The sequence below is a fragment of the Marmota marmota genome, unplaced genomic scaffold (assembly GCF_001458135.2).
Source record: "Marmota marmota marmota unplaced genomic scaffold, marMar, whole genome shotgun sequence".
NCBI classification, from domain to species: Eukaryota; Metazoa; Chordata; class Mammalia; order Rodentia; family Sciuridae; genus Marmota; species Marmota marmota.
The window spans coordinates 7,226,206-7,241,810 of record NW_026000305.1 but is presented as its reverse complement, the minus strand read 5'-3'; the positions used below and the strand labels follow the sequence as shown (position 1 = coordinate 7,241,810).

General features: G+C 33.8%; 1 protein-coding gene across 1 annotated transcript in view; it reads left to right on the top strand.

Annotated features, from left to right (window-relative positions):
- Window positions 1–7,839, top strand: part of LOC107156080 (putative P2Y purinoceptor 10) — a 35,740-nt gene extending 27,901 nt beyond the window's left edge. The window contains exon 2 of the mRNA XM_015502124.2: window positions 5,991–7,839. Within this exon, the coding sequence (XP_015357610.1) occupies window positions 6,040–7,083 (1,044 nt within the window). The 5' untranslated portion in view covers window positions 5,991–6,039 and the 3' untranslated portion in view covers window positions 7,084–7,839. The remainder of the gene's footprint in view (window positions 1–5,990) is intronic.
- Window positions 7,840–15,605: the final 7,766 nt, after the last annotated feature.

Here is a 15,605-nt window from a genome sequence, read left to right as displayed (position 1 = left end):
ATATAACAATATAATACTATATATATATATATATAAGTGCCTGGCACATAGAAAATTCTCAAGAAATTTAAATGTCATTAAATACTGAATCCATGTAGAATAAGTAAGATACTTAAAAACTCTAAGAAAATTGAGGTTGACAAAAACTAGAATAGCCAGATGTACCTTCAAAGGGTACATGAATATAAGCTGAACTTTGAAATGTATTTATATTTCACCTTCTTTTATGAGACAGAACAACTACACAAAACAAATTAGAATAATAACACTTGTGACATAACTATGTACCAGACACATACATTGCATAAATTATCTTGCCTCTTTGAATGTATAAAACAACGGCATGTGTTGTACAGTTTAAAAAACTGTAGATCAGATAAATTAGGACAAACAACTTCTAAGCAGAGATATGTGTATTAAAAATCAGGTCTGTCTGACTCTAAAGCCTGTATTTGGAACCACTACAGTATACTGACTGTCAAGAAGAAAAATAAATAAATCCAGAAAACTGAATTAAAACCATATTGGCATCAGGTGAAAAAGAATTTTAAATAGGTGGTTATGGGAGAAACTTTATAAGCTTCTCTAATTTCTGGGGGAAAATAAAATCAGAAATATTTTCCCCTTTTAAATGAAAATCAGTCAAATTAGCAAAAGGCTTAGCAGGAAGATTTTGAAAGCTAATGAAAGGGTTTAACACAAATGCATTCCTTTGCACTGATTGAACTTACTGTTTTCAAGTTTCTGACACTCAAGGAAATGAAATTAGGAATTCTGAGATGACGTAGTTTGTTCTATTAAAATACATGTTTTATAGTAGTTTTGAATTTTTGAAACATTGTTTATGAAAATTCATAAGCCCTGAACAGTGGTTATTCTGAACATTAGTAATGTTTTTTAAATTGAATCAGTTGGATAATTTATTTCATAATTATTATTTTACAAGTAAGTTTATTAAGCTTTTCTTAAGAATCCATTGTGGTAAAAACAAAAACAAAATCTATTAAAGCTTAACTTTTCATTATGGCATTAAGAGAACTGTCACACTTTCCCAACTTCATAAATTTTTATTTTTTAAGCATAGAATCTTTAGCCTTTTTCTGAAATATGAATACAATGCAATGTTTTGACACAGTTTTTGTTTTTTTTTTACTAGAAATTTTTTTTCAAGTGGTCAAGACAAGAGAAATAAATGAGTCTAAATCAAAACTACAGATTATAGTACAGTGATAAAAGTTAGGCTACAAGCTTTCTGTGAATTTATTCATGTTCAAAGTAGAAAAACATTTAATTTTTTAAAAATTACATGATTCACAATATTCATGAAGAGACTGGTTCTCAAATAAAACACAATCTTTGCTGGCATAAAGTGTTTTAAGGAAGTGATTTTCAAAGAGCGGTCCCTGAATCATTTGGTAACTAATTAGAAATGCAAATTCATGGGCCCCAACCCAGATCTATTGAATCAGAAACTATAGGTGTGATAGACCTCTAGATGATTCTGAGGCTTAAATTCAAGAACCGTGGTGTTGAGGTGGACATGGTAAAATTTATTGGATTTATTTGTGACAAGATAGAAGTTATTTTTGAGCCTGATTAAAGATTGAACCCAAAATTCTGGAGATCTATTGCATAGCATAATTATATACTTAATAAAAATGTACAGTATACTTGACAATTGCTAAGTGTTCTCAAATAAAATGATTTGTATTTGAGGTGATTGACATGTTAATTAGCTTGGTTTCAACATTCCTCAATGTATACACACATCAAAACATTACATTGCACAACATAAATATCCAAATTTTGTCATTTGCCCTTTGAAAAAATTAAGACTGAATCGCAATTCTCTACATTATACTTGATCTTCCAGATAGACAAAATTTTATATATCTAGATTTGACATTGTGATGTTCTTGAAAAGAGCATTTTTGGAATTTCACATGGGATGTATTTCTGCAGAATAATTTGTCATTACACATCAACAGCCTAGCAATTCCACTTTTAATAACTTATTCAAATGGAACAGTTGTTCAAATGTACAAAAATGAGTATATAAGAACGTTTAGGGCTGGGGCTGTAGCTCAGTGATAGAGCGTTTGCCTAGCATGAGTGAGGCACTGAATTTGATCCTTAGCTTCACATAAAAATAAATAAATAAAATAAAGGTATTGTGTCCATCTACAACTAAATACATCTATATCTATCTATAAAAAGAATGTTTACAATTTTTTTGTGTGGCACTAGGGATTGAACCTAGGGGCACTCAACACTGATCTACCTCATGAGCCCTTTTTATTTTTCTCCCTACATTGCCCATACTGGCCTCTGGCCTTGAACTTTTAATCATCCTACCTCACCCTCCTGAGTTTTTGGATTGCAGCCTTGTACCACCAGGCCCAGTAGGATGTTTACCAATATTTTCACTATTGTTTCTGATAGTGATAAAATGGGAATCTACCTCAATGTCTACTAGTTTAATAAATCATGGTATTATAATTCTGGTGGAATTTTAATTGTTCATTAAAATAATTACTTAGATGCTGATATGGAGAGATATTTATATTAATTATGATTGAATAAATAAAGCTTTATAAAAAAGATGTGCATATAAATCAAATTTAGTATGTATATGGATTTATATACATAGAAGAAAAATTAAATTCGAGAGGTTATGCCTCAAAATGTTAACAATGTAAAATCTGGGTTGGGGGCTGGGGCTGCAGCTCAGTAGCAGAGCACTTGCCTAGCATGTGTGAGGTCCTGGGTTCGATCCTTAGCACCACATAAAAAAATTAAACAAATAAAGGCATGCTGTCTATCTACAACTACATTTTTTAAAAATCTGTTTTTTTTTTTGTGTGTGTGTGTGTGTGTGTGTAATAGACTACATGGGAGTCTCAGGTTGAAATATAGTTTATATTAATAAAATTTGTTGTTTTTAATCTCTTTTTCTAATGTGAGACATTTCTTGTGTGAAGAAACAATAAAAGCTTAAAAACAAAATAATCTAAGATTCTAAGAAGCCTTCTTACACAATCTTATCATTAGGGAATAGAAATATTCATTTTCAAAATACTGTATTTGTCCTAGAATATTTGGAAGGAACTAATCCCTCTTGCTGTAACAGTTCACTGTCAAGGTTAGTGGTATAAAATCTGGCATTGGTTTGTTTCTGAACATTTGTATTATTATTAGATAATTACAAAAATATGGTTTTCATCTTAGAAGTTCCTGGAAAAGTAGAAATTGCTCTGTAGTGGGAGGCAAGAGATCCTGGTTCAGCCTTTGCCACTAATTTTTTTTTTATGTGAATTTGAACATTTCATTCTCTTTTTTTTTTCTGGGCTTGGTTTCCTCATATAAAAGTTACTGAATCAGAAGATCTTAATGGTCTTTAACAACTTGAATTTTTTAAAAATCCATAATGTATCTAGAAGCCAAGCTGTCTCTATAGAAGTATATGAGGCAGTATAGAAACTGAGAAAAATAAAATAAATGTAAACTCTCTAAAATACTCTTTAAAAATTCTGTTTCTGAAGTTACACGGTATGCTTCTTGGTACTCCTCTCCCTTTATTTCTCCCTTAATGAAATTTTAAAACAAATTCTATTAAATGTCAAAAGATATTTGAACGTTGGTATACTTATGACACCTGGTGGTCAAGTCAAACATCACAACTAATTTTAATCCCCCAGACACTTATTCCCTTTCACTGATTATTTTCCTCTGAGACAGTTTCTGCCTCCCGGATTCATCCAACTATTATACAGTTATTCACCCAACAAATAATTAGTTGACCTATAATGTACTCAAGACACTTTACTTTGGAGGCCAGAAGATTAGTATCTTTTTAGGGCAAAAAAATAGACCCCATGAAAAAGTAAGCCACCACATCATGTTGGATGTATTAAAAATTCATTCTTCCTAAAAGAAATAATCAGAGCTGTGGATACTGTGATGCCAGTGACTTGTGGTTTGGAGAGTTCAGGAAAGTCTTCATGGAAAAAGTGAGCCTTGCCTTTCTTGGGGCCTAGGTTTCCTCATCCATAAAATAGCAATAATATATTATTATTTCAAAGGATTTCTGTCAGAGATTAATAGAGTGTACATAAAATACTTATAATAGCACCTGGCCAAAAATAAGCATTCAGTAATCACTAATCATTTTTGTAACAAAATCAAAGATGATCATGTGTATTAAACTTTTTCTTAATTTTATTTCAAGACTAGTTCTTGTCCAAGTGTATGACTTTTTCAAATTTACAGTGAACATACAGAAAACAATATCAATTATTTTAGTTAGTCCAATGGATAAACCACCCAGTTTAATATTTATAGTTTACTAAACTAATTGAGCAATTCAGCAACAGAGTCAACTCAGTGAAAAATAATCAAAGTAGTTGTTTGCCTGAATCACCTGGTTGTTTTATTTCAGTGAACTGTCAGTTAAGTAAATAAAGGCATCAAATAGGTTGTTTGGCACTGTGTGTGCTGTATATAATTAAATGCATTTTTACATTTTTAATTGGTTGTGTTTAAGGTTGAATAAACACGCTTAGATCGTATATTGTTTTACAAGTTTATATTTCAAGAATTGTTGAAAATGTTTATTTACAATTGCACTTGAGTGTTAGGTAGTTAATGTTAAAGCTATCTAATTTTTCCTTTAATTCCATAAAATGTCTAGCAAAATAACTGCCTCTGCAGGCAATTAAAAAGCACAAAGCAGTATTGAAATCTCAATTACCTTTTGTTTCTGCCATCAGATGTATAAATAATATTTTCCTAAAAAATACCAACCATTTGGTAGTTTAATTTTCAAAAGTAAAGTAAGCTACATACTGTAATGGCTTTTGGCCAAAAGCAATAACATTCTGACATAAAGCAAAACTAAGAACAAGGACAATGTCATTCGAGGAATGAGAGTTTAACCTGGATAAGGAAGATTTAAGAGAGGACATGATCGCTATCTTTAGATGTTTGGAGAGCTTGTGTGTGTAACAGGGAATAGACTTTTATTTTATTTGGCCTTGACAGACCTAACTAGGTTGAAATGACAGGGGAATAGATTTTGACTCATTAGAGGGAAGAAATTTCTAACAATTATGATCATTAAAAATGTAATCATTCACATTAATAAATTTTACTGGAGTTGCCCTGAGAGATGAAGGATACATAGCCCTTTTTTGCTGTATCTACTACCAGATACACTTAATCCTTCAGGTATTTGCCTCAAATGGTGACAATGTTAGTCTCAATAAACGTGAATGTCTGAGCTACCATAAAACTGTTAATAAACGCAGAACTTTAATTACAGGAGTTTCTGAAAAGTGCTACATCATACAAGCAAGACTAATTTTTCCCTCAAATTCTGAGAGGCAAAAGTTACCTGAGTTGTACTGTCATTCCAAGCCCCTATCCTCCCAAGATTTGGTGATCTTTTCAGCTCTTACTGTCATACCAAGGCCCCTATCCCATGTCTCATTTACAAAGGTTTATAGACTCACCTTACCATCATCTAATCCTTCATAAAGAAGCAGTAAAAAAATGAATTAAGTTTTCTTTCTCCCAGGGTTGGTGATAGAGAACTCAGTTAAACTTTAAACTTTGGATATGCAGATGGAGATGACTGCAAAACTGAAATGTGTAACCTCAAAACAGTGTTGGAATGTATGTCCAGGGGCTGTTTTGCAATGAGGTCTTTCCTGTTGGTTGGTTAGCTCTAGGAGTTTGATTACTCCCTTTCAAGGAGAAAATCTGACTTAAGGTACTACCAAAGTACTAATCTTTTTGATTCCTGAAAATGTCTTTCTCACTCCTGTCATTCCTTTGTGGATTGACATGATATTTTCTGTTTACATAGATGAGATCTTTTGAATTTATAGAAATTCATACTTGAAAACTTCTGTGATAAAGAACAAATATATTTGCATATTCAAACATAAACTGACATGGCCTTGACTCTGTTTTTGTTCTATTTACTGCAGAAGTCATCACTCTAATGTTTTTCTTAAGGAAGGAGTATAAGTCCTTAAGATGGGAAATAACAACACAAACAGTACAAGAGCAAACTGCACTGATCTTCAAATGCCATTTCAGGACTCCCTCTATGCAACCACCTATATCCTGATATTCATCCCTGGTCTTGTGGCCAACAGCGCAGCCTTGTGGGTCCTGTGCCGCTTCATCAGCAAGAAAAATAAAGCCATCATTTTTATGATCAACCTCTCTGTGGCTGACCTGGCTCATGTGCTGTCCTTACCCCTCCGAATTTACTATTACATCAATCACCACTGGCCTTTCCAGAGGGCCCTTTGTCTGTTGTGCTTCTACCTGAAGTATCTCAACATGTATGCCAGCATTTTCTTCCTGACGTGCATCAGCCTGCAGAGGTGCTTCTTTCTCCTCAAGCCATTCAGGGCCAGAAACTGGAAGCGTAGGTATGATGTGGGCATCAGTGCTGCCATCTGGGTCATCGTGGGGACTGCCTGTTTGCCACTTCCCATCCTGAGGAGTGCAAACTTAGCCAAGAACACCAAATTCTGCTTTGCTGATTTAGGGCTTCACAACATTAGCATGGCTTCTTCCATTGGTATGGTAACTGCAGCTGAACTTGGAGGGTTTGTATTGCCTGTTATAATTATAACTTATTGCACCTGGAAAACAAGAAAATCTTTACAGGAATTCCAAGTTCCCCCTCAGAATACAAAAGAAAGGAAAAAAGCTTTGAGGATGGTCCTGATGTGTGCAGTGGTGTTCATTGTGTGTTTCACTCCTTACCATCTCAACTTCCCATTCTTTATGATGGTAAAGCAACATGTTTTTTCAAATTGTTCCTTCATTAAGAGCACTCTATGTTTCCACATCATTTCCCTGTGTCTTGCAAATCTGAATTGTTGTCTTGATCCAGTCGTATATTATTTTATGACTTCAGAATTTCGTGATCAATTTTCAGAACATGGAGGCTCGGTTCTTCAGTCATGTGTGAGATGCAAGGACAATGCTTTGGAAATCCGTCAAAGGGAGGAGGATCTTCAAACTATCTCACTTGAATGTTTGGATGATTCCAAGACAATGTAGTCAAACAATCAGTTAGGGTCACCTATATGCTCTAGCAATTTAGCTATATCATTGTGAAGATTTTTCTTAAAAATGGAGTTTGAGTGTCTTCATGCAACATGGCACCCTTCCCTACATCCTCAAAATGATCCTTCTGAAGGAATTATTCATGCCTATATTATCTGTCTAAATGAAAACATTTTGTTCTATGGACCTTGTGAGAAAATCTTTCTTTACGCAAATTGATGAGCAGCTGAATAAGTTGCATACCTGTTTCTCAGCAATGGGTCCAATTTATTCACATTCTCTTGAGAGAAACAAAATATAAGTTGAAAACAAGTGAATATGAGTTAATTATTCAAGCTTTGAAAAGTATACATGAGAACAATATGGCCTTAACTTTTTTTTTTAGGAATAATACACTACTTGAGCAAGGTAGATGGAAGAGGAAAAGCTTTTTGATATTAGTATTAATTATAGGAAATAATATCCTTATAACTTGAAATATCTATGAGACTTTTTTCTCCTTGGGGAAACAAATCAGAAGCACCCCAAATATCTCAAAAGTGTCATGGGATTCACCCACAACGCGTATACCTTAAACACAAAATTGTGTTTTAATACATTTTGCAAACTTGAGTTTTAAGGGTTTAAATAAAGGTTCTTTGCTTGAATATCTGCTGAGTGCATGTAATGTGATGCACGTTTTTATATAATGGCACTAATTCAGAAAATATTTTATTATATTTGTTAATTAAAACTGTCTGTACCATTTTCTATCGAGATTGATTATTCCATACACAACCTCAGTCACAACTTTACTTAATACATTTGTTTAAACTAATGAGTTAATGAAGAATCCCAGGCATTTGTACAGTTTTTTTGACTGTTAAAATCTGTTTGGACCCCATTCTTCACAGATAAAGATATATTGATGACTTGAATATTATCCTAAATACAGAATGAAAATTTGCCATTAAAAACTCTATTTACATCATTTTATAATAGAAATTATTTCCACTGGAAAATTAACAAACAAAATCTATACCTTGGTCTTCATTAAAATGGCATTTTAAAAAGCAATTGTTGCCTAGTGTGGTGGTGCACACCTGTAATGCCAGTGGCTAGGGAGGCTAAGGCATAAAGACCACAACTTCAAAGTTAGCCTCATCAACTTAGTGAGGCCTTGTCTCTAAATAAAATATAAAAATGGTCTGGGGATGTGGCTCAGTGGTTAAGTACCCATGAGTTCAATCCCTGGTACCAAAACTAAATAAATAAATAGTAGTTGTTGGTCTTACAATATTATAAAGCATTTTTGTTTTTGCCTTTATAAGACTGGAAATTCACATGATGTTTTATTTGTGCGAATTGTTTGTAATGATAGCTTATCCAAACAAAACAGCTCATATTTACAACAGGGCATGAAAATAAGGTAAAACCTAGGTTTTCTGAAATCTGCAAAAGATCTGTATTTTGGACAGTTGTACTCTGTAGAAATGATCATGTAGCTCTCTAAATACCTAAACATTTAAAACATCATGTTAGTTGCAAATATATCAAAAATACAATTTTTCATATGGGTGAAGCAGTTTGTGTTAACCAAAGGAACGTGGTATATGAAAGAAGCACTAATTCAGATTCAGAGGATAAGTATCCCAGTTTAGTTTGGCCACTGTTACGCTATGTGATTTGAGGCAAGTTAATTCTCTTTAGGTTTCAGTTTTATTATCTGTACATAATGGCAGCTGCACTAGATGTGACTGGTATGCCAAATAATTTTTAGAAAGTGCTTAAATCACTTTATAAATGTTTGCTGTTATTCTCAGTATTATTATTATTGTTATTTAAGAAAGGTTATTACTTAATTCATGTTTTCAGGATCACTGAGGGTCATTATTACAAACATCAGTATTGTATGGTATATGTTTCTTTGCTCAGGGTTATTAAAACCTCTAGCTTTGTTTTCACCTACATTAGAATGGCCCCATTTTTTTCATTTCTTCTTCTTTTTGATTATGTCTATAATACTTATATCTCTACCTTTTCCAGCTATAAGTTCTCACTTGTCATTGTCAGTAGGCCTGTCTTAAGCAGTCCCTATCATTTTGATTAGGTCTTTCTAATCTTTTGTGGCTTTGCAAATGCACTACCAAGTTAGTTAAAATAGAGCTTTGACTTACCAAAAATGAGTAAAAGCCTGCTTGTTTTATTTTATTTGGATAGGATGTGTGTTGAAAAGGGAAACTCTCCTATGGAACAAAGTGTATGGGTTTTAGTTTATGGACTTTATGACATCTATTTTGGCAATTCAGGACTATTTTGCTTCCTTCCTGGCTCTGTCAGCTGTGTTTAGATAGGTGAGGCTGCCAGATATTTGCGCTCTGGATCTCCAACATATGACTAGCTATTTTTGACACCTAGAGTTTCTTGGAATATAAATATTGCCATATACATGTGATTAACTTTCCAAAATCATTACTTGTTTCATCAAAAAATAGTATATTCAAAACTACTTAATTGCTTTAAGTGAAGTTATTTTCTGTTTTCCATAATGCTCTTAAGAAAACATGTGCTCACTCTGGCCATTGCTTCCTTCCTCTTTAAGGGCACTTTGTAGAAATTCCCCAATGTATTTCAAGTCCTATTTGAGAAAAAATAATCCATTTTTGGAAATTGTCCTGTTTTATCATGAATAATGAACAATATCCATTAAGTTTGGAGAAGCACAACAAACTACATTAACAACTCTCTCATATCTATCGGAATTCTCAAATTTACTCTTGCTTTTAGAAGAGGGGATATAATTTTGATCCAATATTTCTGGGACCAGATTAATAGCCAAGACTATATCTCTATTACTTCTGGTTCCCCAAAACACTGGTGAGAAGGAGTTTTAATAATGGTATGATTGTCTTCTGCAACTGATTGATACTAGTAAGACTTAATACCCTTTCTTTCCTGTGTAATCTTGAAAAAGACACTTTATGGCTTTGAAGTTGTTTTCTCATCTGTAATATGGTGATAATATCTGCCCTTTCTGCTTCGCAAGACTCTTGTGAAGCTCTAATAAGATATCATTAGATAAATTAAAAAAAATATTTTTCTTTCAAAAATTTGTAAAAATGATTATATAAACATAAGCACAAAGGGAGAGGTAGTATTAACAATGGGATCACAGAAAGGAGATAGTTTTCTCCTTAACTCTTAACAACACAGAGGATATTAACAAAGATTTTAAACAATCCATTAGCACCATGGAAATATGAAGGCTTAAAGTAGTTCCCAGGATTGGGATATCATTGGCTGAGACCATTTGAGGGTAACAGAAGGAACCATTTACTGAGGACTCTACCCTGAGTTACTTAGGTCCAGTATTCCTGAAGTGAGAGTTATGATTAGTGTCAAGTATCTCTAAAGAATTTAAGTATCAGAGACTGATGACAGCTTTAAGGAAACAATAAATATTCTATAATGCCTAGTCACTTTTATCAGGTAATAAATTATATAGATGGGAAGCAATGCCTTCAGAACTTTGGGAAGGAATGAATTTGAGAGAAATATAGAGGAACTTACTATTGTAAAGAGAAGAGATGAGGGTAGGACTATGTTACTTACTAGAGGTTTTGAGACATGGATAGATTTGCTAAGGGGCCTTTAAAGTTTCAAAGCACTTCATTCTTTTCAATATAGTCCCTTTAACTCCTGGTGTGCTTAAACACATTGGATAATGAAATATGCATAAATATAAAATATGTAAACCTCAAAGTCTCTTGAAAAATCATTGAACATGCATACTCATGGCTTTGCTCATACTCTTTCTCTGTCATCTTTATTCTTCCTCATTGTCTATCCACTCTTAGAAATCATTTAATATTCAGTTTAAATTCTATTTCACTGTAAAACTACATCATCTCCCTTATACTATGAATTCCTTGAGGGTACTCACCATTTCTTTTACTGTGTAGCATGTTGAATTTGAACATAATTTCTTATAGGGAAAACTTCTGTAATTAGTTTCTATTACTAGGTTAATTAAGATTTGCATATTTCTTTTTCTAAGGGAAATTGAATTCTAAAATAAACTGAGAGTCTATTAGGAATGAAAATATAATTCATTCAATTCTCTCAGCACCATGAAAATGAAAGAGACTCAATACATGCCTTTTTAGGTGTTTTAAAAGAAAATATATAGGGATTGGTTAGATATATAGAATATTATTCCCTATAGAGGTGACATTTAAGAATACCACAAAGTTTATGCACTCATTTCCTTGGCCTTTATTTACCTTGACAACCATTAGGAGCTAGGGACCTAAAAAGGGATTATTACTATGAACACCTGACATTGGAGTCATTAATTCTTGGCAGATTAGCTGAATTTGTTGAATAAAAATAAAGCCAAAGTCTGGCTGCCTCTGTTTATTAAATAACTGTATTACATTAGACTCTGACTTCTGTGGTTCTATAAAATATGTTTGCCATTTGTGCTTTAAAATGTTTCTGAAAGTTTGCTTCATTTTTGCTTTGATAATGTGGTTGTCATTATTAGCAAAGGATAATTTTTCTTTCTTTTCTCGGTAGGGAAGTAGAAGGAGTTGATGTAGAATACAGTATCTCTCAAAATCAATTACTTTCTCCTTCTTTCATCTGTGTTTCCCATTCTTTCTTTTATTTCCAGTGACTGCAATAAACTTCTAATAAAATCAGATTTGTGTGAATTCTATCCACATTGTTTATAGTATTACCTTTATGTGTATCATCATGTAGCGAGGAAGCCTGTTCCTGTTCTTGCCTTCACTCAACAACAATTCTGGTTTGCCCCTGAGCTCCCTCTATTTCTTTTGAGCTATTATTTCCCTTGACTGCTGGTGGCTGTCTGGATATATTCTTATTGGACTTCAGTGACTTTGTCTAACCCAAAGATCAACAAGAATGCTACTGTCTTGATCATATTCAAGGCCCTAATATTTGTGAAACTCCTTTAATTGAAGAGCAATAAAGGAAGAGAACAAAAAGACCACATATAACATGGCAACAGAATGGAAGTGCTCATACAAGGAAAACTTAATATTTGTTATTGGTTAATAGTGTGGTGTCCTATAGGTAGTTGTTATTACATGGGCCTAAAATGGCACTTAGTATCACCTCTCATTTCCTCACCTCAGCACAATTCCTTTGTCATCTACTGACAATGATGAGGAGAACCCAGAATCCTTGGCATGGCATTCAATCTAACTCATCCTGTTTGACCCAGCTCTAACTTCTTGGACTTCACTCTGTTCCTCTACTCCAGTTAATTTTTTCACTCTCCCTGAGGTTTCCCATGGGCTTTTCTTTCTGTGTCTCTTTCCAGAATATACTTTCTACTATTTATCCTATTTTAATTCTGAAATCATTTAATTCTTACCTGACTTAGGAATGTAACCCAATGCCCATCACTCTCAATGTTCCCTTTTTCCTCTGAGCTCCTGTAGAACCAACTGTCTGTGCCACATTTATCATATTTATCATACCTATATTAGAATCTAAATTAGGAAGGACTTCTAGAAATTACCTGTGCATAACAAGATATTAAGGGAGCCAATAGAGTTTGAATGTATCAAGAAAATGCTATTTGTTCACATTCAAAAATGAGAGAGTAGAGTCTGATGGAGATGAGGAGAGCTATTACCATTATATAATATTTCCCGATGTAGCCATTGTCAGATTTCTTCATTTTGGTGGAGGAAATGGAGAGAACCATAACATTATGAGAGTTACACAGTAAATGATCTTAGAGTAAGTTATGTTAGAATGAGGATTCAGAGCTTGATATACTGAACATCCTATATACTTTCAATTACCTTATGCTGCCTTTTGAGTTATTTGTTTAATTTCATGCACTTGTTATTTTTATGTTATTACCTAAATTATGATTTACCTCAGAGGCAGGGCCTAGAGGCAGTCATTTTATCTCTATTTCTTACATCAAAGTTTAGCACAAAACTAGAGTACCAGACAAACAATCTATAAGTAGTTCTAGATTGATGGATTCATTTTGTAGGCCCTAAACAAGTTTATATATTTGCTTTATAAGTATTCATATCCTATTAATTTAAACAAAAATAAAGGTTCTGATGACAAAATGGAGTGATGACAGTGTATGTTTATCAGTATTATAAAGCAGGGGTGCCAATTATGCTTTTTGAAATCTAGAGCACATCACAGTCCCTCTCTGGGCCTTGGTTTCCTTATTTTTAAAACTATGGCAGCATAACCATGGCATTATGACTTCCATTTCAATTTTAACATGCCAATAAAGCTAAGTTCTCAATTTTTTCTTTACTTAAAGTATCAATAGTGCAAAAAAAAAATGAGCAAAGTAGTAATTACCATCTTACCAAGATACAAACCCTAAAGTTCACATTAGATAATTTTTAGCTGAATGAAAAACAAAATGGTGAATAAAACCTTATTTTGGCAAATGAGTCAATTTTGCCTTATTCTGTACTTTCATCTTCTGACATCAGGGAAATTTATTTCTACCTTTCTTTTAGCAATGCAATTCTGAAGGAGACTGTGGGAATAATGTTGGGCAAACCTATGCTTAAATGTCAGCTCCACCATTAACTATTTAACCCTGAGTGAATTGCTTGATTTCTCAAAGATTTGATTTTCTCACAGGAAATTGAAACTAAAAAGTTCTTACCTTGAAAGACTTTCATTTGATACTGATGTTGAGAATCAGGACTGAGTCCTGCTTCCCTGAGATGTTGAATATTGAAATCTGGGAAGTGCCAATGCAATAGCAAAAGTTTTAATTTAAAGGATAGAGGAGAGAGAGAGAGAGAGAGAGAGAGAGAGAGAGAGAGAGAGAGAGAATGAATGACTCCTCAGCAGGAAGGGAGTTCAAGTTAGAAGTTGGTGCCAAGGAAGTGAGGGTGTCCTGACTCTTTTATTGATATTAGATTTCCTTTGTTCTCATGCCCCCTTCTTCCCTATGTGACCAAAAGGTGGAATGACCAAAAGGTAGAGTGGCTGGTGTTGTGGCTCAGTGGTAGAGTGCTTGCATAGCATATGTGAGGCACTGGGTTTGATTCTCAGTATCACATATAAATAAATAAATAAATAAATGCCCATCAACATCTAAAAAATATATTTTAAAAAATGCAATTGATATTATAAAAAAATGTCAGAGTGATCCAAGGGTGAGAATTAAGCCACTCAGGGGTAAGGCAGTAAGGGGCCATTCATTAACAACTGCTTGCAGGGAGGAACAATTCCCTGAAGGCAAGTAATCTTGGCAACAGGTAAGGAGGAAGGGGACATGTTTTGGAGGTATTAGCATTTTATTTCCTTTCCAACCAACCCCCATCTTCCACATCTGACCCAGATTATTCATTCATTACCTACACTGACTGTATTTTTGCCCCCCTCATGCCTCATCATGCGGATATAGAGAAAATATACATGAAAACTCTTGCTACAACATATGACACCTGTTAGACATGCAAGACATGTAAATGATGGCAATCTTTGTCAAATGTAATTGTTATTACTAAGGAACATGATTTTTTTATTGTATTCCTGTCATGTGACTCTAATCCTGCATTGCATATATCTGTAAATAAGCTTGCAGATTGGGTGATAGGAATGGTGAAAGAATCTAGGATAACTTCCTGCCCCTGATGTCCTCTTCCTTGTACACCTTACCAAATCAGGTTCAAAATCTACACATGAAAAAGAAGTAATGAAAGATGGTACATATCAAGAGGGGTGGCTAAAAATGTAATAGAAGCATGAGAGCAACCTAAAGTAGTCAAAATAATTATTTCTATGAGCTGGTTCTCAGAACTTTCAGGCTTCATGCATAAAAATAGAATTCTCTGTATCTAATAACAGATGCTGATTCATGGACATATTTGATCTTGGTCATATGTAAATAAGCCCTGAGTGAAACAACTATTTCCATGGAAAGTATACTTATACTCATCTAAATTTGTGAAGTCTACTACCAGTAATTCTGTCTTTATATTCATATCTTGGTTTGAATCAGTTTACAAATTTGATATTTGACTAACACTCAAAATTTGACTTTGTGGGCAAAGAGAGAGTTGGCATGAGTCAGGTTTACAAACAAGAAAGAAAGCAAGAAAGGAGAAGGAGGAGAAGGAAAAGGAGAGAAAGAGGAGGAAAGAAGGAAGAAAGAGAGGGTGGAAGCAGAAAAGAAGGAAGGAAATTTGTGTGAGAAGGCAAGTAAAGTGGTAGAATAAACCAATTGACCAAAGAACCTTGATCCCAAACTGAAGAAAAATGGCAATACTTACCCCAATGAAAACTCAAATTGTTTTCAACTCTGTAAGACTGGTTTCTATCCTATGTGTCTTTGTTCTCTAGCCCAGACTCTGTCTCTAATGGACATGTGCTGGTAGCTAGAATTTGCTAATAATTAGAAGATAAAATGCTGCTGCTCTGGCCTGGGATCCAGGAGACCCAAAGTCTAGTCTATGCTCTTTTGCTTATTTTCAGGGACCTGACACAAATCATTAGCCCTTTGTGGG